Genomic DNA, 24,389 nt, shown 5'->3' with positions numbered 1-24,389 from the left:
TCTTCTACACACTGCACAAATCTGTGGTTTATTGCTAATATGCTACGACTTTTACGAACTGTAGGCTATCCCGAAAAGAGAGATCACACCGTTACGATACCCATATTGGTGTTCTGCTGTGTCTATAGATTGTCATTCACTGCAACTTCTACTCTTTTACAGCCCAAAGGTAAGTGTAGCACCCTTCTCTTAATTTTGGTTTTTCGCCATTAAGCAGGTTTTTTTATTTGAAGAACTGGGGAGGGGGATAAAGTTGTTTTCCAATGCTACCACGTGGGAGTGGGGTGATGGTACAGAAGTTGATCAATAAATTTTATAAGATAAGTGTCAACCTGTGAAATTATCATGATGATGTGCTGGTACAGTACGCACGGATTGAAAAGCGACATCATTTTTGTTTGTATGAGAATTGTTATGAGTAATCACTCGAAATCACCACTTCGGGTCGGTGTAAGTCTTTCTAGTGAAGGTAACGTTGGTTGCGCTGATAGCGCACGAAGTGTGCTTGTACAGTTTCAGCACGAGAGGCATGTAATATTCTGTGGACATGGCTTTAGGTGAATTTTCCTTACACTAATGTAAAAAATTGTTCCTCAATTGAAAAATATTGAATTTAGGACCATGTATTTATAATATAGACTACATTTCTCCCACTATCATCGAGTACGTCGGAATATGCCATTCTTTTTTGCAGAGACCATCGGCGATATTGGTTCGCCATTTGCTGTGTTTTGCTTCTCATCCTACTCCTCGGGATGGTGCTTCTGTCCTCTTCCGACAGCTCGACTGGTGAGCAAGCCATTGTCTTCTTTACGAAGTGGTGCCGATTGTTATTTTCAGGCTCAACACGGTGCTCCCGAGAGTTGTTTTGTTTGACTAATTCGCGAGGAAATATTTTCTGGCCACATTTGCAGTAGGTCGTGTTTTCAACCTTGCATTTAAAGATTTGCATTTGTTTCCAGTGGGGGGCACCCCTAAGAGACCTTACAAATGTAGTGCTTGATTGTTTGCCACTACGTTTCTAATTGGAAAAATATTATATCGAAACAACAGGCGCATTCCCGCCATCGCTGTAGTGTTTTGTATAAAAACCGGATTGATAACATGGCCTCGCACGTCGTATTTTCTATGCGTGAGTAAAAACACACGACAGGATGCCTGCGAATACTGTTCAAGCAGATATGAAACACGCTGGGAGCTTCTGTGAAGTAATTTGTCCTTGGAAAAAAAAGGCAAAGGGTGGACGGAGAACACGTGCTATTGGCAGACAATGCGCACCATGACCGAGCGGTTATAGTCGGTCACGTATCTTAACATACGCGTGGTATACTAATCTTTATAAAGTCATGTTGGGAGATACGGTGGTAGTAGGGTATGACTATAGTGCATTTTATAGTTCGGCTTTGTGACGGCGACTGCAGAAGAATCGAACAATGCAGCAGTCGTACCTTGCTTGCATCCTATATCCCACTACCTGCTGAAGATAGGCAGCAGAGCCGACATGCCGGTCGCGTTTTTTGCACCTGAGTGTCTTCAGGATCTAAGTGGCTGAGTAAATAGGAAAAACAAATAATGGGCTAGAGACTGCGTCTACCGTCTGTGGGGCTTCATTCACGCTGCCCTACAGACGTTTTACACAATGCACGCGCAATGTGGTCTGTTCTATAACTTGTCTTGAGGTCGAACGCATATCGGACAGACTGGCAGGTGCTTAAAGAAAAGTCTCAAGAGCACTATTAGAACGCCCAACAGATCCTTTAGGGTTACATTGCTGTGCTTGTAGCTGCGTTACACGCCTCGAAGGTATGATAGTGCGGATCCTCTCATCAGACAAGATCACTATAATCGGTTGCAACTTTAGAACAGCACTTCCTCCTCAAAGGCCGATGCACGCAAGCCTGCTCCATTGAGCATGTTCTACAGACTTGCGTCATGGGACGGACGGCTGTTGTTACCACCTGCAGAGAATGTTGCAGAGAGCAAGAGTGGGGCTATTCCCTTAGTCGCTGAGGTGGTCGGCTGCCGCGCTTCTGTCGTCTCGACTTGCCCGACTTCTTAAATGGTATAGATTAGGCAAGAAAGCGGTAAACATAGAAAAACAGGAAGAAGCCACTACCACTGACCAAGAAAGAAAACCAGTTTCTCGATCTGTAGTTAGATAAGTAAGCGTTTGCAATAATTGGATGAAAATAGCAAGAAATTGTTGAACAGTTTTTTTATTTTCGTGTATATGATATATGCTTCATGAAGTGCGTCAAATGATCAGCTGCTAGCGCTAGAGTGTGTACCCATTCCGTTCCCGTCTTGCGCCCTTATAAATGCGAGTACATATTTAAGTTGGGCTATGCCAGGCATTCGCGGTGTCCGTGCGCCGGAAGGTGTTAGCTCTTCGCTCTCTTCGTTTTCCCATAGCAACAACTGCGGACGTGTGTGCCCCTAGAAACCGAACAATGTGATGCGAGAGAATGTATAAGGGCGTAGGTGCAGTGCTTTGCCGCTCCTTCTTTCGCCGTTCGCTCTCTCCCTTGCCTGCGCCCCACTCTCCCGTGCGGTCGCGCCTTACTCTATACTGTTCGCTGGCTGGGTGCCTCTCAAGAACATCCGGAAACGCGCGAACACGCCATTCAGAAACGCCAACGCCGAGTCGAGAATGCTGGCGCCCAACTTTCCCGCCCACTAGCTCCTCACTCTCGACGGATGGCTGGCTGGGTCTCTCTCAAGACGATGGCAGAAGTCGGTGAAGATAATGACGCTAATGCTACACTCTCTCGGTGCAAGAAATGCATTCGCATTTCCTCACGATTCCCTTCGAACAGGTAGGCTCATTTTTCTTTTCGTTTCAACGCTTTATACTTCGCGTGGGTGAGTCATTTTTCTCTAGATTTTCGTTTCATTGAAGACACTAGGAATTTGTATGACGACTGTATAAATCCCTTTGCTCTTTGTTCTTTGCTTAAGAAACGACCGACGATAACGGCGGAGGGAACGATGACAAGTCTCACTACGTTGTAAATCCATCTGGCGGCGGAAAAACCCCTCCTGTGAGTAACAGTCACCCTTGCGTTGGCCGCAAGCTTAGCTCGTAAAACACTAGTGGTGCTAACAATGAAGAAAGCGTATAGCCGACTGGCCTCATTGTTTATATTTTCTTCTTTTTTGATTTATCTCCGTTTTTTTATTTTTTGCATGTTTATTTGTACTTATTTCTGTTGTATCTATTTTTTTGTCACTTGGTTTACATGTCTTTGTTTTTGTTGGCTTTCCGTCTTTCGTGCGCTCTCTGTTTCTACATATTTCTCTCTCCTTTCTCCATCTCGTGTGTCGATTATCTATCTCCCTCTCTTTTATTCATTTCCATTTCTTCTGCTTGTTTTTATGTTGAGCTTTACTCTGTGCTCTTCTTCTTTCCCTCTTCGTTGCCCTCACATGTAAAGGGTACAGCCACATCAATCCATCTATCAATCGGTTTATAGCGCGAGAACAGAACGACAACAAAGAGACAAGAAGGACACGAGTACTTGTGTCCCTCTTGTCTCTTTGTTGTCGTTCTGTTCTTGTGCTATAACTATCGTCATGTCATAACAACTAGCCCAATCTGCCACGCTTCAACTCAGCAACGTTGGCGCGGGAGCGTGAGCTCCCCGCTAGCGCATGTCGCCTCGATAAGCAGACGCTTTTAACCCTGTAATACCCTTGATCAATTTTACCTTCAGGAAAATTGCGAGCAAACGCTGAACGTTTTCATTCTTCTTGTGCTGTGCATTTTAGAGAAAATATGAGGGGAATTTCGTTTGAGGCATAAATATAATTACCATAAATTGAAATAGTTGCTACTGTATTATATGTAAGTGACTGTACCTTCTTAATAACATGTGAAATTTGCAATAGCTGCTTATTGTGACACCTATGGTAGCTTTTAGTAGCTTTATTAAGGTATTTTATTTAATGTATCAAACATGATACAATTGGCATTATAAGGATTATTAGGCAACGCTCCTTGTTAGCAAGCTTGTTTAAACTCTTCGCTACTTTTCCCAACGCTGATGATTCTCTAGAAAATTGGTTTCATGATTGCGGTGTCGTCGACAACAATGGCGCGTCTTCTCAGTTTGAAATTATTCCTGTCTAATCACCGTTAGGCTCATCGCGTCGAAATTAACGCAGTAACTGAATGGCAGTTGCATTGTTTTCTGCCAATGATAATGGCAAATTAATGCAACTATCACTCAGCTAATCGTTGTAGTCGTGTGCAATTCTGCCGTTTTTTTTAACATTATGGGCAGGGGCAAACAGAAGGACTCGAAACGACAGCCAGGCTGCCCCTGGCAGGAGGAAAAAAAAAGAGCCACGGTTGGGGCGTGACAACCAAGCCTCGTTTTTTACTGCATCTACAATGATGTCACCTTGCGCCAATAATGAACACTGCGCTCAAAGTGCACATGTCTGCACCCCCCAAAAAACAAACAAACAAACAAACAAACAAACAAACAAAGCTTGGGGCCCTACGAGCGCGCCAGAATCGGGCGCTGTTTAAACATACTGAACAATAGGGCCAGTGCTGATGAAAACATTGTCACCCAAACAGAAGAACGCTCTCACACTTCAACTCACTCACATGCCCCCACACTGACTGTGGAAGACGCCGTACGGTCAGACGCCCGTGTCCCATTGATAATGAAGACCTAGGGCTACCTTTCTGGGGCACGGTAGCACTTGACAATATCGGCTCTAGCGAGTACATGCTTGCTGGATGGAGGATGCTTACACACAGAACACGACACTATACAGTTTCATCATCCCGCTAGGATGACGAGTGGAAGCCGGCCCAGGATTTCTGATTGTTCTGCGATGTCGAGTGCGTTCATCGCTCATGTTTCAGCAAACGCTGCTGAGGACACTGATCACAAGAAAAAAACGCCGAAAGGGCACCAGGTAATGAGAAGCACATGCGATCATAAACTGCCAAATAATACAAAGGGAGGCACCATGATAAACGCGATGACGCAGTGTGACATCTTGAAGCAAGGGGAAAATTTCATATACAGATCCCCTTAGACGGCATCCACAGGAATGTGTGCATGAATTTTGTTTACCGTGGACACACGCCATGCATATGTGCTTACAAGGTTTGGTGCCAGTTGGCACCATGCATTTCCTGTTTCGTTTCAGCTGTAGCTTCTTCGAGCGTCCATGGTGTGCTATAGATGGGCTCCGCCCACACAGCGCAAGCGCGTACGAGAAAATGCGTCAGTATGCACCACGAAATACGTCAATGCGCGAGCAGTGTTTGAGGCACTGTAGATCAATTTTTGAGTCATCCCTGTCTCTCTGACCAAGCGCGAGATGTGGGGACTTTGGCACTCGAAACTATATAGATGACTCGAAGCTTCACGGCGTGCAGAGCCGTGGCGCTTCTACAAAGGTTGATCCATCGAAGACGACTTCTGGAGGAGGCCAGAAGCCTGGGGGGAAGACGACTTCTGGGGGAGGTCACAAGCCTGGCGGGAAGACGACCTCGAGGCATGCTCCAACCCACGGCGGAAAGACCATAAGACCCGGACCTATCGTGACAAAGCCAGGCACACCGGAGCCCGGTCACCATACCAGTGTTGCCCCCAGAGGACCGACCCATAAACCTACGACTACTACTCCACCTCCAATCATCGGTTTGTATCTTTCCGGACATTGTACAGCAAGCAGTGTTTTCTGACGCTGTGGGGACGAGTATACAAATGAGCATACACGCGTCCTCGAAAAAACAATGATACATCTTTAGACGGTCTAAAATATATTTAAACAATCTATAGTTTGTCTAAATCAACTTTTGTAAGGACAGAGGCAAAAAAAAAGTGGACACCCGAGAACTTTTTCATAACAAGCTGTGAAAGGGCGCTTTTTATGTACCTATGTTTTTGCGTCTTTCTGTCTTATACCGCCGAAGAAATATCAAAGCATCCTCCTGTAGCATTTGGAGGCGAATGAACTACGTATTCACTAGTAGGTGATGGGCTCTGGTGTTATGCGCATTGTAGTTTCTGTACACACTTGTTCCCGAGCTTGTTGTCTCTCTCTTGCCTCTCATTCGTAATTCAGGTGCACTGTATAAAATTGAAGATGTTCTCGTGAGTATTCTCATATCTCTCGCATTTCATATTCCTCTATTTTGTTTGCACTGTATTTAACTGTTCGCCACGAACAACGTTTAATTTAATCCCGATGGACAAGCCTGCTTTCTATAATGTTCGAGGGCCCTCCACCACCCCGCGTTGAAAGACGAGGAGGTGGTTTTCTCCTTTCTTTCGCTATTGTTCACACAAGCAATGCATCCTCCTCACCCCTTACTTCTTAAAAGCAAATGAACAATGTCATCAATATGCGCTATAGCCTATCAGGTTTTAAAGCTTCTCGGCTAGGTGCTGTTGACACCGCTTGCGCAGTTTTAAACAAACCAAATGAAGTGTTAATTGATTCATCCATCGCGCACAATATTCGTGCGAGGCAAGGAAGAACGGATGAATGACTGCTTGGCGAAATAGTGCAGGAGACAAATGACACTTTATATTTCACGTATATGGACCAATCGAGAGCATGTACGCTATAAACGTCACGGCAACTGCTGTCTGCGTCACAGAAGTGCACAAGAAGGACAATATATATCAGGAGAGAATATTGCGCTTGCTTATTTTTTGTATTCGCCCAGCCGGGTGAGTGGTCCTTTAACGGAGCCCTCAACACTGCTTCAACTAGCCATAGAATAGATTTGCTACAGACACTCGTGAATTCACTGCTGTAAAATGTTTTCGAATCCACCCCCAACAAGCGGAGTTCTATTTATCGCATGCTGCAATTGCATTCTCTCTTCTCTCGCCCCAATGAAAGCGCTGGAAGCTAAGCAGGGAGGGATGGCATGGAGAAATCAGGCATGTCGCGCACGCCTCACGACTATGAGCACTTTTTCCTTTTTTTTCTTTGAATACGCGGCTTTTCAGTGCGATGGCAGGCGTGTGTGTGAACAAGTCGCGGCCTCCCGCGGCGATCTCTGTAACGACCGAGCGCGCCATGTTTAATTCAGCCAATTGCTCAACCAACGGCTGTGACGCGTGAATAATGAGCATCTTCCGTCATTTGTAAAGAGAAGAGAAAGCAATTCTTTGAATTTGAGAATTCAAAAGGAGTTCCAGGTTGCATGCTCCACTATATTACGCTGATGTGTATTCTGGTAGCCTTCACGCCTTCAGGTATTAGAGAAAGATTATTGGTCAGCTGCCAGTTTGTGATATAATTACTTGCTACGTGACGCCCACTGGCTGAGAAAGTGCGTTCTACACTCGCCGTCGTGGCTACTAGAGGCACTGGAATTTTTCAGGATTGAATAGATATATAAGGCCCATGATGTGGATGGGGTATACCTGCCACTGTGGCTCAGGTGGTAGAGCGTTACAAATTACTTGCCAGTGCACGGAAGTTTTCCTTCTGCTTTTATTTCTGCGGTTTAGATTACATTTACTAGATGTAACATTCCGTATACTTTATTTACACCATTGTCTATTAGTTCTTGCTAATGTTGAGTTTGACAGACACGATTCCTAAAATTTCCCCTTCTTTCCTTTAACACGAAAAGGTTTACTTGAAACACGGGTCTGTGTGTTCACGGAGGTTGATGTTGCTGAGATATCTCTGCCATGTTGGCAAGCCGCTTTCGCTAGAGATACGTCAAATGTTGGGACCAGCAGACTTTTACTCTCACGGGCTGTTTTATCATGACACATTTTTGAGGTGCACAGGCCTTCATTGTTGAGCTTTGAGGTGATCTGGCCCCCACTTTCAATCACACGACTATTTTGTTTTGGTGCACATTTGCACATTTCAACTAATAGATATTTCCGAATTGTTCTTGTAGAAGTAGTGACACGAATTTTGGTCCATTGTTTTAAATGAAAAGCTGAGTGCCGAGAACTCTAGAAAGAGTATCGTTACACTTACAACACATACATACGTACATGCTTACACACATACATACATACATACATACATACATACATACATACATACATACATACATACATACATACATACATACATACATACATACATACATACATACATACATACATACAAAAAACTTTAATAAAACAATGCATTGAATATATTCTGACTACTCTTAACCTAAACCATCGATTATGATTTTGGTAAGGATGCGGCGGCTTTGAACTGACATGTAACAGAAGTCTGACGTCATTAGAATACTGCAATTCACCACACACTAGCAATAGTTGTCATGTTGCTGTCAGTCACAGGTGATTCACCTAAGCAACGATGAGTTAATTGCCATCCGGAGACACTGGCAGCAATTTCTGCGATTCGGGCGTCATGCAGGGCGCAGACTTCGAAGCGCAGTGAACTGTCCTTACTTGCGATAATGTACGTTGAGGTAGGGCATGGTTTCAGATGTTTACAGGAGAAACCTTTGGAGTAAATGTTTGATACGTGTTGTCCCTCTCAGTGGTGCGGAGGAGAGTGTTGATAGTGCACACAATGGAAATAAAACTGCCCTTCTTGGGATAGCTCCAAACCATGTTAGTACTTGTTTAATGTGATGTCTGATGGTCCACGCATCTTGTAAACCTGAGGGTATTTCCGTTGATGTGAGCTAAAGTTGCACGTAGTAGAAGCCTTTGAGCTTCCAAAGACGGGCACGGACATACATGTTCCCCAAAGCCGTCAGTGCACTAGGTGGTATCAACCAGAACGTTTTCATGCATGTCAAAGCATGTCAGTTCTCTTCTATTGCGATGTCTCATTGCCTGCGCATCTTGTCAACTGTGAGGGCATTTCCGGTGAAGTAAGCTAAAGTTGCATGCTGTTCAAGTCTTGATCTTCCAAAGAGGGGCACTAACATCCATGTTCCCCAAAGCCGTCAGTGCGCTTGACGGTATCGGCTATAAAACGCTTGCTTGCTTGCTTCTATGAATATGCATGGGCGAATACTACACGAAGACACAGATGTAGGGAGGCTAGTCGGCCAGGTGTAGGGAGGCCAGTTGTCACAATATTTGAGGTGGTAACCTTATGTGGAATGTACGAATAGAACAGATGTCAGCGGTATAGACTTTTTACTAGTGATTTCTGCACTGAAATCTGTTCTTTTGTTGCTGCACGTATTTCTTTCAAAAATGTGCAAGAAATTCGCTCCAGATATTGTTGACAAGATTTACCGGGCATGGAGCGCCTAAAAAAAAAAACGGCAGGAACGTAGTTAACAGGGCTCATTCATATGAATGTATTGTCGTCAAGTCGTGAAAAACAAACAAAACCACAAACCTGATGAAACACAGCAACTCGAGCAACCACTCACATTCAATTGAAGCGTTAGTTTCACAAAGAAGCACTTATGAAGAAATACCCGAAATCACGTAGAGCACGTGCAAAAAAATTTTTTACGCTATTCCTACAATGAATCCCCTAAATTTCTACACATAACTAAGCCTCGCCCTCGCATGTTTGCCAGAAAAGCACTCGCCATTCAATGGAAATGAAAGACCAAAATGTGTAATGTGAACGAAATTGCATAAATATACATATTGGTGCCTGCAGAAGTGAGTGACTCCTGTTTTGCCATCTTGTGCAGCGACAAAGATGCCCCTCGTGTGCACAGTGAGCAGCGTGGGCAGCGCACAAATCCTGCTGCCTCAGTTGCATGTGTGCTCTTACGTCTTCTTCACGCACGTCATGTCGAGGAACAAACGCCTGTACGCCTCGGATGGCAGTGGGGCATTTCAGGACTTCGTTCGCGCCATAGAAGCGTCTGGTGGCTACACTGGTGGAATCTCCTTTGACATGCGGTAAGTGAGCATAAGACGTTCGGAAAATACCTTAATGAACCCCCCAAAAGTACCATCGACAGCATGAAGACAAAGTATTCATGATTAAAAAGAAGCAGGACAGCGGAAAAAGCTATGGACCAACACTCAGACATATGATAACGCTGTTTGTCTGCGCTCGCTTGTTTCTGTTTGATAGTCCATCGTTTTTTGCACTGTTATATTTTTTGATCATAGAAAACCAACTGGCCTGATTTAACGCACTCGACATGTAATTCAACACATAATTTTTTTTTAAAGTGTTTCTGTTCTGACGTGATCGCGCATGGTGATCTATATGACAAGAACACCTGTAGATTATATCGCCAAATGTAGTTCGTCACGTACCATGGCGTAATGCGATGATGTTATTGCTTGACGTGGTTCCTTGGTCAAAAGTAGGCTCATCATGGAGGCAGTGCGAGAAGCTGCCCGGCGAGGTGCAGGTAGCTTGCTGGGCCATCGATTCAAGAGGCAATGCAAAACGCCGATGAGCACCGAAAGCCTTCGGAGGAGAAAGGGGCAGGATAAAATGGTTTTCCCCCTCTAGTATTTTCAGGCGTATGTATGAGGAACATTGAGTCTTCCTTAACATGGCTCTCGTACGACTGTTATATGTCACAATGACACAATATAGGCCCCCTTTTTTTATTCGTTTTCAAAATCAAAAGTTGGTGCGACGCAAAATGTTCGATAAAGACTAGCGGTGCCTTGAACATTTCATTCGATGCCTTAATCAACCGCGCAACTTTACAGAGAAAAACTTACAGGCACACACCAACTTTTCATGCATGAGAAATGGCTTAGGCCTTCTTTTTCGCAATAGGCGGCCATAAATACGAAAGTTGGTAAATAGGCGCGGCGTTTTGAGTAGTGCAGTTATGCTTCAGGAGCACAATGAGCTGCACTCTGTATGGTGATAAGCCACAGTGAGTCCATTTAGAGTTTGCAAATTTTCATATGCATATAAAGTGGAAATTCAAGCGGAACCTCTTTGTGCCCAGGTACGGCATCAACGAAAAAACTGGGGCAGCCTTACTGCCTATTGCCTTGGAGGAGGCCCGCACTGAACTGCTCGAACTGTACAACAAGAGCAACATCAAACACTACGGCATCCTCAATTGCATCACAATGCCAGGTGTTATGAGCTATCTCGTGGCGGTTCTGCCCAGCACGTTTTCGGTGAGAAGTATAGTCATGCCTCTCGACACGCACAAGGACAATCGTTTCTTACTTGTTTCCGCTGTTTTTGACAGGTTTCTGATATTTATTTTCCTGTGTGTGCAGTGTACCAAATCACTAGTGGTAATTAACAATACTTGTGCCTAATTGGCTATGGTAAAATCTATCTTAATGTAGCAAGTGGCAATATATTATTCTTATTTCATCAAAAGCATATTCTTGAGTTTTCAAAGAAGAAACACCTTAAAGTGTCGTCATTATTATTTTCATAATAATTCTTCGCCTATCCTAGGTCTACTGCAGGCTGAACGCCTCTGCCAACGATCTCTAATTTACTATATGTAGAGCAAACTACATACATTTACACCAGCGAATTTATCAATTCACCTCTTTGAACAGGGTAATGAATGATAAAAAAACACACTCACTGCCAGAACGAGCCTTTATACGCTGTTTTGTCCGAGTCCATTGCGGTGGATGAGCGATTACGGCACTAGGCTGCAGACAGGATGGCCGTGAGGTCGATCCCAGTCGTAGCGGTCTTGTTTCGATGAAAGCAAAATGCTACAGGCGTGTAGGCGTGTATTCAAGTGTACATTACATAATCATAGATAGCCATGACTTCCGGAGCCATTTAATACGGTGTCTTTATTATTCATATCCTTGTTATGGTATTCAAAACTTCAAGACCTATAAAACTTGGCGTCTAAAAACTTGTACAGCGGAACAAGCAAAACGAATGATGCCTAGTTTTGAAATCTTTCACGAAGTTTCATTACAGTTCTAATTCACGAATCGTGGTACGCTGTTCTTTTAAACTGAACACGGCGTATACTGAAAGGCCTCCGAATTCCTTCGGGTGTTTTTCAATTGTTGATTACTTGCTCAGCGCGAGTAAATAGGAGCTAAAATTTGTAGTATAGTGGTGCCGCCGTAAAAAAACAACTTCTTGAAAGAATTTCCTTTTCAAATAAACGAGACGTGCAACTTGCACCAGCTCATATATGAAGCCATTTAAAGTTCTTCAAATGAAAACAGAGAAGCAGGGTAATTGAATGATTTACGTATAAGCAGCCTTTCTACCACAGTGGATTATGAAACTCAAATTCAACTCAGAATAAGGCACTTTGTCTCTTAAGCAACAAAACACCACGAACAATGAGGTGCTTGCATTATGGCAGTGTAATGAAGAAGAAGTAGATCGGTGCAAGGACAGCAACATCGAGTGCGCAGCAGAGGCTAAAGTGCTACTGCACTGTGCACAGTACTGCAAACTATAGCTCAACAGATCTAGTGAAATGAATCATTTTATTACAGTAACGCTATAATTACAAGATTTACCACCCGTAAAAAATAATGTTGTTAGGATTTCAAGTATGTATACTTGTGTACTGCTGCGTCAGTTCGTTTACCATAATCCACACTGCCATGAACTACAAAAATGAGCTATTTTTATTAGGAAACAAAGTAGTCAAATCTATAAAGCTTCGGTTGCTACCTACGGCAAGTTGATTTTTCTTCCTCCGCAATCCTTTCCCAATTACAGTTCAACAGTTAAAGCATCCATATACTTTGGCATAAACGTCTCTTGCCCTCTCTTTCTTGTGATTTGGTTAGGTGGCATTGACATTCACAGTTTATGATGTCGCATAACCTACTGCTTTCTTCACAACGTCCATGCCAGAGCTGGACATGGAAATGACTCGTGCGCCGTGCGTCTTTTTTACATTTGCAGAAAATGAGATCGCTGCAGAGAGGCGACCCGAACAGTGTGATTGTCCTGGCCTTTGGCGCATTCCAAGTCAACGTCTCTTCTGACTGGACAATGTATTATCGGCGGTACTTCCAGGAAATTGGAAAGTGAGGACATCACGCACGTTTGTTTAGAGGTGTTCGATTTGCAGAATTACGTTCCGCAAAACGATGTGCTATAGTTTTTCAGTGTACAGTCAAAAATCCTAATAACGAAATTATCGCCCTTCGCAAGTCATTTTGTTAATGAAATTGGTCATTCCGTAGAATCAAGACGGAAACTTTTTTTGTCCTTCTAAATGCAGAACTTTAATCAACCGTCATTGTTTAAAGCTATGAAGCACCGGACCAGACAAGAACAAACCCATACAAATCACACCACATCCAACCCGCCTGTAGTGATTTATTTATGCTGATATACTTAAGACAGGAAGCAGGCGCAGGGAAGCCCTAGTTACCGACGCTAGCTTGCTTTATTCATGAGTTTTAATTCTCTTTGGCTAAGCGCTATCGACCAATGCTATTTCTTATTAGCTGAGCGCTTCCACACACGCCTACTGCAGCCGTTAAATTAGTACAAACTTCAATGACCTCCCCTTTCGTCTTGTTAAAATTAACACGTACCATATATGCTTATTCAAACACTGCACACTTCTGTGTACCTGCTGCCATGAAAGTTGTGCAGATTTACCCAAGCAGTCACTTGTTTCTTTTTTTCAGTGACGAATTTTATTGAGGGAACAGGAGTTTGTAGTACACGGAGGGGTGGCTGGTAGGTCACTGAGAGCATGATCACTCAATGTGCCACTACAACGCGGCATGCTTTGGGAAAGCAGATGGGGGGGGGGGGGGGGGAGGGGTGATGAGTGAAATATACCCTGGGATGAAAACTTTCAAAGCCCCGGCATTGTTTGCAGGACAGCAGAAATGTACGCATATAATTGGCCAATCAGATGTTAGCCATTATTTTAATGCACAGATATGTAGTACAATTGTCGAATGACGCATACAGCTTAAGCATCGGCGTACTCTTCCTAGCCGTCATCCTCGATACCGTACAAATGGCGCATATACGGCCAGCCTCAGCGGCGTCGAACTACACCTGGTTGCTACCATTGCCTCCGCACTCCTATAGGCTGAAACAAAAACTTAAGAAAAGTGAAATAAATGTGGCGCTTCAAGTCGTCCCTCTCGTTCCGTACCTACTACGCTTTTTAGGCGAGAGCAGTTCACTTGGTTGATCTCCTCTACTCTCGGCGGCGTGAAAGTGCTCTACCTCGCTCTGCCACTATGTGACGGTGGTAGAGCGAGGGTGGTCTGAACGAGTACATATACTCCAGCTGGAGCCCCAAAATATGCTGACACACTCTGGCAAACGCGTTTTTGAGTGATCCTGCCCTCTCAACGAAAATCTCCGTACAATTGTAACTTACCGACCTCGAAAAGCGAAAGCGGCGTCAGGGCCCAGTCCGCAAGCAAGGATCGAAATCGGCCTGCTTCGGAAATGCAGGTCAGGTGAATGCAGGTCAGTCACGTAAATCCCTGACAGTCTGCCGATATGCCAGGATGCGGAAAAATCAAGGGATGCTTTTGCGAGTAGATGGATCGAGAAAGTTGCAAACAGACCATCAGGGTAGTGAGGTCACCGTAGCCTCTAGCATTATGTGGTGCGTACGAACGCTATTGATCTGCAGTCCGGTGTTCCCTTCATGTACACGGCGTGCAGCATGGTCAAAGTAAAAGCATTACAGTGGCAAGGATGCCCAGACGTTTTTAATGCGACAACGTTACAGCGTCGACTCGGAGAAAAACCGTTCTCTCTTTAAATTAAGAAGAATTCACTTTCGAGGCTGTTTCAAGAAAGCACTTCGTTTAGGTGGGTTTGCTGACCACATTTTTTCACTAATGCTTACTGATGAGACCATAAGATCCCACGGATATTTATCGGGGAATGACATTTTCTGGGTTCGATGGAAAACTTTGTAAATTAAGCTTGGCTATATCTAGTTCTAGCTTTCAATCCGGTAAGACTTCTCTTTGGAGTTTAATTGAGCTTGGAAATTCACCCAGGTTTAGAGTCGCAACCATCCTTTTTCCTTTTTTGCCTTCTATGTCTGTACATGGTCGTCCTTTATGAAAGGGAACACGCGAACGCGTGGCCGGCACTCTGCGGAGGCTGCCTACAGCACCATCAACCGACAAGTGAAGAAAGCACGTTCGCTTTTGGCGTCCTCTATTGCCAAGCAATGTAACGAGTCATGGCCAGTAGACAAGCGCTGCTAGATTACGTTCCCTTCCTCCGCGCGTAGTGAGTGATATCGGGCGATTACTGCTGCTTGCGCCGTAGCCGAGCACAGCGTTTGATATTTGATACGATGGCAGTGGACTACGCTAGGCGTGAGCAGAGAGCAAGTGCAATCTCGCAGCACTTGTCTACCCGCCATCACTCGCTATAATTATGTTTAGGGGCGAAACAGAGAAGTTTATTGCAAACTGGTAACGACATTTCAGGTGAGTACAACCGTCTGGTGTAACAAAATCACTTGAAAAAACTACTTTTGGCGGCACCCGTTCGTCCCTCGTGGCCGTAGTAGTAGTGTGTAACAAGTATAAATTTTGACCTCCAAGGTGGTGACGGTGAGAAATTTCTTCTGTGCGTTGTTTAACAATAAAAGATAGTGCTCAATGTACATGCCAATGGCTGCTAAAGGGGAATGAGAGACAGGAGAATCCGGCTTTTAGTTAACGCGCACGCTGCGAATTTTTTGTTGTTCAACAACGCATAGAAGACACGAAAGGTTTGCAACGTTATACTCGCTAGGCGTAACCTGCTAGGTTTCAGAAAGGTTTAACGAGCGTCGGGCCACAGTGCCATGAATACAGTGAACTAGTATATACCATTACCTTGAGGTGGTTAAAGGTGGGAAGTAGACACGAAGCGCAAGCCGTGAGAAAGTGTGCGTGTGCCTCCTCTCGTTGAGTCCTTGGAATGTCCGCTGGATGGCGGTGCTTCTATACGAGGAATATATGATGAAAAGATGCGAAATTGTTGTACTTGGAGTGTTGAATAGGTGGACGAATGGACACAGAGACAGATGGAGGATGGACGCACGGATGTCTGCACGGACGAATGGACGCATGGACGAGCGCAGGCGCGGATGCATGGAAGAAAGCAGTGACGGACGCACGGATGAACGTGCGGGCGCATGAACAGACGCACGCACGGACGGGTGGATGGACGCACGGGCGGCCACACAGACGCACGCATAGATGGACGGAAGCAAGAACGAACAAACGGACGGATGCTTCGTCCCACTATCCATCATTCTCTCCGTGGATATGCTGTTATTTTTTTCCAACAGATGACGCTGAAAAGGAACGTGTTTTAGATGCGGAGCATCTTATACTCGCACCTTGTAGTGCGCCGTCCGCACCGCTTCTCGAACATTCGACAGCTGACGCGCGCGCATGCGCCGTCGCGTTGTCGCCCACTCTTCCACCATCTGTGCATCCCTTCCTCCTCTACACACCGCGCGCGCTTCACTCCTCCACCATCTGTGCACCCTTCCTCCTCTACACACCGCGTTCGACATCTACAATTCTCCTGATTCTCCAGTGGACGCGCATGTGGCGTCGCGCTTCGAGAACATTTAACAGCTGACAGTGCATGCACCGTTGTGCTGTATATATACTCAAGGTCGGCGCTCGCTCGCTCAGTTGCCGCTCGTCGGTTGGTTTGTACGGCGCGGCGACGTCCAAGGTCGCGGTGAAATGAATTCCAACGAATCCACAAACACAATGATCGACGTCCCTTCGACCAGCGCCGCCCTTTCGCATACGTGTGTACGTGTTCACTCATTTAACACCCCCTCCTACAACCACGTTAACCAATTTAGCCATCGACCCAAGTAAGTCGCAATTTAACACCCCATTTCACAACCACGTTAACCAATTTAGCCATCGACCCAAGTAAGTCGCACTTTAACACCCCGTTAACCAATTATATGGTCCGCATCCTCCTCAGTGTTCCCCCGAGGGAAGCTGCGGGCAATTTTTCTTTTGCTGTCGGTATATTGTGCTGTAGGCAGCCACTGCAGAGCGCAGGCTAACGCGTTCGCGTGTTCTCTTTCATAAAAAACGACAGTGTACAACTGTTTGTCTTGCCAAAAAAAAAAGAATTATTTAGACAGCGAATTTTTTTAAACAGTGTTTTTCAGCAGCGATTTGAATTCAATCAAAGAATAATAAGAAATTCGGCATGATTCAATTTGAGCTTATTGATTTAAGTTCGCTTTTTTTATGTTAGCGATGAGCTGTTGATTCTCTTGAACTTACTGCTGTTCGCAGGACAGGTAGAGGCATCCTACACCGAGGTTTTTCCGCATGTTACTTATGTCATCCGGAAATAGATGTAGTGAAAAGCTGTCTGTACGTAGGACCCCTTATTCTTTCATTAATTGATCATCATGTACGAAACTTCAAGTCAACGCTGTGCCATGCCTTCTTACAGCGCCTGATGTTCTCATTTAATTCAGAAAAAGTAGCAGCAAAAGGCGAAATCTTCCAGGGTAGAAAAGCTGTGATTGCTCTGTGGCGTTTGACAATGAATTGAGTGCCGCCTAAAGCATAAATACTACTGTGCACGTAATTAGGAAACGTGCAAGAAGCAGCAATTTACAGGTGTAGCAGATTAAGTGTACTGTTAAGAAGGCAAATGTGGCGTACTGGTATTTCAACAACATATCTAAAACGTTTTGACTACCCCAGACAAAGAGCCTACAATAAATTTAGGAGCATTACGCATACCTGTCAGTGTACCGGTAAACAATCAACTTATTTCTGAAAAAGTTTGATTTTGTTTTTTCTTAGGGTACACTAAAATACATCATGCAAAATTTTAAAATTACCTCGGGCAGAGAACCGTCATAAAACTGTGGTGCGTTAAGCATAACTCCTCTTAACTAAAACAGCATTCCAGTAAACACTAAACTTATGAGACCACAAAGTTTGATTCCGGTTTTGTATTTTTTTTCTTCTCATTTCTGTTACAAAGCTGGAAAGAACGGAATGTGCTTAAATGAGGAGCATGACGAATTGTTATTATTCATTGGTTATTCAGATCTTACTTTTCTGTATTGTAGTTAGAGGATGCTCAGTGTGCTCAGTGCATGTTTTCGATGTGTCGATAGCGGCGTTCTTTGTTCATCTCGTAATCTGTCAAACACGCTCTCTCTCTCTCTCACACACACACACACACACGCACACGCGCACGCGAACGCACACACACACACACACACGCACACGAACACAAACAAACAAACAAACCAACCAACAAACAAACTCAAGCGTTCCTTCCGAGAGCACTTTTAGGTTGACAAATATGCTGTTATTTCTTTCTGCTTTCCTACCATCGCAATGACAAACAGCTACGACGTGGATATCCTGATCGCAGTTACCAGTGAAGAGGGTCAGATAGGAGACAAGGTCTGCTACGCCGCACCGACGAGCGTCTGGAACACTACAAACACGAACTTCTCCTCTATCGTGAGTACCCGCAAAAATTTCTTGCCGCCGATGAATAACAACAAAAAACCCCACGTTTAGCATGTAATCTATCCTACAGAGTCGTATTACGCCTGTGTATTCGGTGAATAATCGCCAAGAATAAATAGTACCTACGGCACACGCACTATCCAGCGCACTTTGAAGATCGCATTGTGCACTTTCAGGATGGGGTATTCATGATCTTTTTTGGTTTTTACTTTTTGAGCGAAGACGAGCAAACGCACACTGGTAGGCGAAACTAGACAAGTGGCAATGGTTTTCCCTCAAGCGCACAATGGTCTATGTGATGAAACACGCAATGCCTCAAACGGTAGATCGAAGAGGCCACGTTTTTCGGTCTCTGCCTATGATTGTCGCTATATTTGTGCTTGAACACTTTTGTAGCTCTGACTTTTTATAAGCTTTTATGTTGCTAGTTTTATTAAGGGGAAAGTAGGCTGGGCTCACCATGTATCCATATTGCCACCATTGATGAATGAGCCAATGTGGCTCATACTCGTTTTGGGGCCGCGAAGAAGAAGAGAACATTTTGGTTGCTCTGGTTTAGGTGAACTCCTGACTGTAGGTCTTGTTTTGCTCGTGATGTTACTGATGGAGGTGCTGGGTAGACCTGAATAAGAGCAACCAAAATGTTCTCTTCTTCTTCGTGGACCCAAAAAGAGTATGAGCCACAGGGGCTCGTTCATCAATGGTGGCAATATGTTCTTATACAAAGTTCAGTACAGCGGAAAAAAAAAATATTTGAGAACAACAATCCTGGCACTCCAATATCTTTTGGTATTCGTGGATAATACGGTTCCCAGGTGATCTCCAATTATTCTTCTTTTGTGCGAGTACCTTCCTTACACACATTCTAACGAGTTCTGCCGCCAACGCGGGTTCCAGTTCCAAGGGTACTTTCAGCTTGGACATTATCGCCTTCGCAGGAGAGGCATTCCAAGCTGCTCCTCGACTCGCAGCATTACCCGAGAAGCAGTCTGTACGTGGGCCTTTCGTTCGAGATGGGGGTCAATCTGTACCAGCTGTCGCATAATGATACTGCAGTAGAGGATGCTCCATTTGCTCCGTGTGATCAGTACACGCAAGTCGCATATGAGCAGGTAAGTGTAAAGAGCCTGCTTGACACGGTCGAGCCGCTGATGGCATATGAAAGCGCTGTAATAGTAAAGTGATCCCCACATATGTTATAGTTTGACCAGTTCGCATGACGTATGCTCAGTCATATATCGCTATGATATAGAACGCAGCAGTGTAAACTGGCCCGGTTTAGTGGAGTCCCTTTTCGAGGCTTTCACGTAGCGTGTGAGCAGGACCAGGCCTGCTTTAGGAGGAGGCACTTTCGTGAAATTGAAAGGGTTGAGCTGTGCCCGTATAGTTTATTGAAACAGGGAGCAAGTGTACCAATACTATGCCGTGGAAATCTTGCCATACATAAAATGAATATCGGAATTTGCACGTTTCGATACTGTCTGTTATGTTGTCAGTACAGTGAAGCCACGCTGTATAAATGCCAGCGTAGTATTTGTCGTGCAGTGAAGATTGATAATGGCGCTATCTATCGGCTACGCTGAAATAGCTCAGCGAAATTTCGTAATGCCAAGCAACTTCCTCAAAAAAGAACCGCCATCGTGAGCCCGCTCGTATCGAGATGCCACACCGAAAATTAACACCCACTTCTGAAAAAGAAAACTTCTGCCGACAGACAATAACATTTTTCGACGCCGCACCGTGTTGAATTTCGTACAGGACAAGGTCGTTCTTTTTTTTCAATGCGAAATTCTTTACGATTTCTTTTGAAGCTTAGTGCTGAAATCGAGTAGGCGACGTCCGTTCATTTCACATATTAATGTAGAGTTTGATTGACAAGAAGCAAAACTAATTATTGCCAACAACGTGGACATAAATGTCGAATAAAAGCGCATCATGGGCTCCTCCTTAGACAGCGTAGGCACTTTGTTTCTTGTTATCATCATGTTTTGACACGCTGGATTTTCCGCAGCCCTATGCGTTTTTTTTTTCGCTTGAACGATGTTGCACAGAACGCCAAAAAAGTTGCGCGTTTCCGATTGGCGTTAAACGCATCGTCACTGCCTAAATTGGCGTTGGCTAATGCCACAGAAACAGTGATTAGATATCCCTGTACCTGTACACGCAGGTCTGCGATCCACACGTGAGACTGAAAACTCTTAACAACGTCGTTGAATCGGGAGTCATCTCTAACTATGTCTTCTTCTACGACAGCTGGGATACCATAAAAAAGAAGGTGAGTCTGCGAACATATGCAGACGTTTTTGGATCATGCGCTGATGGATCTTTTTTTATGCTGCTTAATTTAGATATTTCAAGATGAAGATTACTAAGTCAGTAATATGGTGACTTTGTTTTTTGAGATATTTTTCGAAAACTGAAATGTATACATGCAGCTAAGAAGATGAAAGAGCAAACTCGAAAAAAATTGGTTATCTGAATGTTCACTAATAAATCCAACTATTTAAATTAACACCGGAAAATCATTGTGTTGCAAAAAAGATTCTGCTTTTTTAACGCTATGTTCGCATGTAGAAGAGTTTCAAGTATGCCACAAAAGATTGTGATAATTTTTTCGCAACGCAAACCACCTTTTTGCACAGTAGTGGCTCTAATGCAATAGTTACCGGTGACATGGCAGCTGCGGATGCGGCACATAAACTTTGAGAAATTACAGGAAGTGTCACAGTCATCTTAAACATGCTCTAGACAAATAAAATAAATGGGTATAAATATGTTTTCTGCCAATAATATCTCATATGAGGAAATTTGCTAACACTGGATCACTGCAACTGCTGGATTATACTCCACGCATGAAATTCTCTATTTAAAAATTGGACGCTGCTAAACCAGGATACTTGAGTCATCGCTTCAAGGATGAAATGACAAGATCATGTTATGCGTCCGCTTGTGACAAAAGCGGTAATGACCTTTGAAAACACTGCTCTCGAGATTTGGACAAAGGCTGCATTTGCTGAACAGAATATATACTTCCGAAAAGGCAATATGGCGACAGAAAAGCAGCCTAAGAACAAGCGCACTTTTTAGTAGTTTGTATACTTTCGTACTAAGGAAGTTTGAAATTAAACTGGTGTCAGTATTGTCTTAATTATTAGACCAAGCCTGATAGCAGCGAGGGCTTAGATATAGACCATTTTATTAATGTGTTTGTGGGCCGCCATAGTGGCTTGTTAACCTAAGTGTTTTGTATGTTGAACACCTCAACGAACATTGTTAGAATAGGCGCATACGCACAGAAACAGTTGGGTTCGTGCATATGATGTTTCATGGGCTTATTAATTCCCGTCGCGATGTGCAAAAACACGAAAACATGGGCTTAAGAGCCCAAAATGGTCGCGCCCATTTGCCTTGCGGAAAATAGCCTGAACAAGGCTCGCAGTCCAGGCAGCGTCTGGGCATGTAACTCATAAGAAAGAATCGTTCATTCATTCATTTTTCATTTCATTTCACTTTTTTTCCAATTCCAACATGATAGATCAAAAAACTGTTTGGACCCATAGCCAAATGCTAAAATAGGGTCCAATGATGCGATACAAGATGGCACAGTATCGAAACGATAGCACAAGGCAACAATAGTGGGTACGTCCCAATGAATAAAGGGGAAGAGGACGCACGCTGTCGCCTTGCTTTCAGGGTCCCTGTTGTTTACACTCCTTTCGATCCCTACAGTATTTGCGATGAAGGCGAAAATGCTCGAGACCCGGGAACTATGGGGACCTTATATAAAACAGCTGGTGACCGAAATTTCCAGGTCCCAGCACTGTACGCAGCCTCTTAGAATAATTTTTGGGTGACATTGACAGCCAGCAATTCCATTACAATATATATGCTTTTGTGTTGGCTCATTGTCAAGGTAGTTCATTTCACGACAGACGTTCCCTGCAGTAGAGTGTAGTGGTGGTAGAATAATATATGACGGTATTTTACTCCAGTAATATTTCCAGTGATCGCGATCACTCTATATAGTATATAATGAGAGCTCTGTTTATATATTTATTCATTCTACTTTCAGCAAGGATATGTTTACTGTTTATTTTATTTAAAGTACGCATTTTTGTATTATGATTGCATTATAGCGAGATGTGTTTACATTTTCGCGTTATCTACTCACCATTATTTCTGACACTGGAACCCGTGTAGAATAATATGTACTGTTAACTTTCCGCTTATATTGTACACTGATGTGCTCGTTTTGCTTTGCTCCCGATGTGGCTCCACTTTTGTAGTCAGGCAATTACTCAGCCTTACACGGCAATTTTGTATCAAATGTAGGTTTCAATAAACGAAGTGTTACTTACCTAAACCTTACTAACATAAAAATGGTTGATTACATGTTGACTGCTTCTGTTGCGACTTCTTGTGACAGGTTGATGCTGTGTTGAGCCTAAAATTGCCACCAAAGATCGCCTGGCTCTTGTACAACACTCACTTCTCTATGACTCCCGGAACGTGCATTTCGAGCTTCGACAGGGAGCGGAAGCTGCGGGACTACCTGGCCAGCAAATAATAAACATTAACCGCGGAAGTCCCCTTAATGCCACGTATCAGTATAAGGTTTACGATGAATGTGCTTTTGGTGCTGTGTAAGTGATGTGTGAGCGCCGCGTTCATAGCCCCTAGATATTTCCCCTTTACCTAAGTAAGCACCAACAACGGCATTTTCTCTCAGCCCTCTCTCACACACAGCCAGCCTCTGCCACAATTATTTGTCTAACTATGTCTAAGTACATTAGCGACGCATACTTAAGTAAATGAGATGTGCCTTTCTCCTCCGGTGAGCAGACGAATCGTTTCACCAGGTGCTGCCAAAGGCTTAAGACGACCATGATTGCCGAAAATGAGCGTTAGGCAATGAGATTCTTCTGAGGTTCCTCGATGGTTGTCAGTACAAAAGAAAGAACAGGGAAAAATGTAGGCACTTTAGTGGCGTCTTATTTCGTGGCAGCTGCATTTCATGAAACCCCTTTTGGAGGGTGGCATCGATTAATCGCATCTTTCGTCTTCTCTCTGGCGCTCGTCAGAGTTTCAGTCAACTGGCAGGCGCACTTCCAGGCCACCGACCCGCGTCCATAGTCAGCGTCGAGAATCTAAAAGAATTGAATGCTAAAAATAGATAACTTCAGTGGTTTATGTATAGAACTCTTTTTTTTCTTTTTGTGTGTTTATTAAGTTTATTTAAGGTTCTTTTTTTAGAAATATAACAACTTTAAATTATTTCCTATATTACCTAATTAATCCGACCCTCCCTTTCAACAAGTGAAATAATTTAAAAAGCAAGGCACCGTCCCATTCTTGGCCTATTCCCCTAGGCGGGCTGCGCCAAGGTGTTGAGGAACCAACCAACCAACCAACACCCAAAGTTTGAGCTTCACTCAGCGGCACAGTAATGCGTTTTGGGTTCGCATCGTGTGTATCTTGTGTTGGTTCAAGCTTATCGAGCGATACATTTTCCGAAGGTTACGAAATAAAGCATCGATGTTAAATATTGTATTAGGAGCGCTCTTATCGATTGCGTGGCTTCTCAGGAAGATATGAAGCGGTATACAACGTTTACCGTTGAGAAAAATAAAGAATGGCGAATCGTCAACAAAGAGCTTTCTCTTTATGAACACACGCGGCCGCCATTGCTCGTCAGAATTGATCCTCGAGACACCTTCAGATCTTAAGCCTGTTCGGGAGCAGACAGACTCACAAAGTGAAGGAGAATCGTGAGTATCAGAGGTCACTGTGCTTCCGCAGGTTTACCCCAATATTCTTAAGCTATGCAGAGAAGCGTTGGTATCAACTGGCGCTTCAGATATGTAGAGTTTAGGTAATAAAACCGTTCCAGATGCGGAACTGTTAGCCTGAATATATGGTGGGGCACAACACATCCTCTTCGTATGTCGGTGTTCAAGTATATTTTGAGCAGTGTGAGGTTTGTATTTTTTATCACTCTGTGCTGAGCTGGTGGAATCTTGAGCCGATGGTCACGCCAGCTCA

At 44.1% G+C, this 24,389-nt stretch overlaps 1 protein-coding gene across 1 annotated transcript; it reads left to right on the top strand.

The window, feature by feature from the left end:
- Positions 1 to 698: 698 nt before the first annotated feature.
- On the top strand, positions 699 to 22,942 carry LOC142765994 (uncharacterized). Its single transcript, XM_075867804.1, has 10 exons — positions 699 to 789; positions 2,959 to 3,041; positions 5,402 to 5,666; positions 9,629 to 9,842; positions 10,865 to 11,042; positions 12,778 to 12,902; positions 18,221 to 18,338; positions 19,286 to 19,459; positions 20,515 to 20,622; positions 22,774 to 22,942. Exons 1-10 carry the CDS (start codon positions 756 to 758, stop codon positions 22,912 to 22,914), a joined length of 1,440 nt encoding a protein of 479 aa, XP_075723919.1. The 5' UTR covers positions 699 to 755; the 3' UTR covers positions 22,915 to 22,942.
- Positions 22,943 to 24,389: the final 1,447 nt, after the last annotated feature.

The sequence above is a fragment of the Rhipicephalus microplus genome, chromosome 6 (assembly GCF_043290135.1).
Source record: "Rhipicephalus microplus isolate Deutch F79 chromosome 6, USDA_Rmic, whole genome shotgun sequence".
Taxonomy (NCBI): Eukaryota; Metazoa; Arthropoda; class Arachnida; order Ixodida; family Ixodidae; genus Rhipicephalus; species Rhipicephalus microplus.
This window is presented reverse-complemented; position numbering and strand designations above follow the sequence as displayed.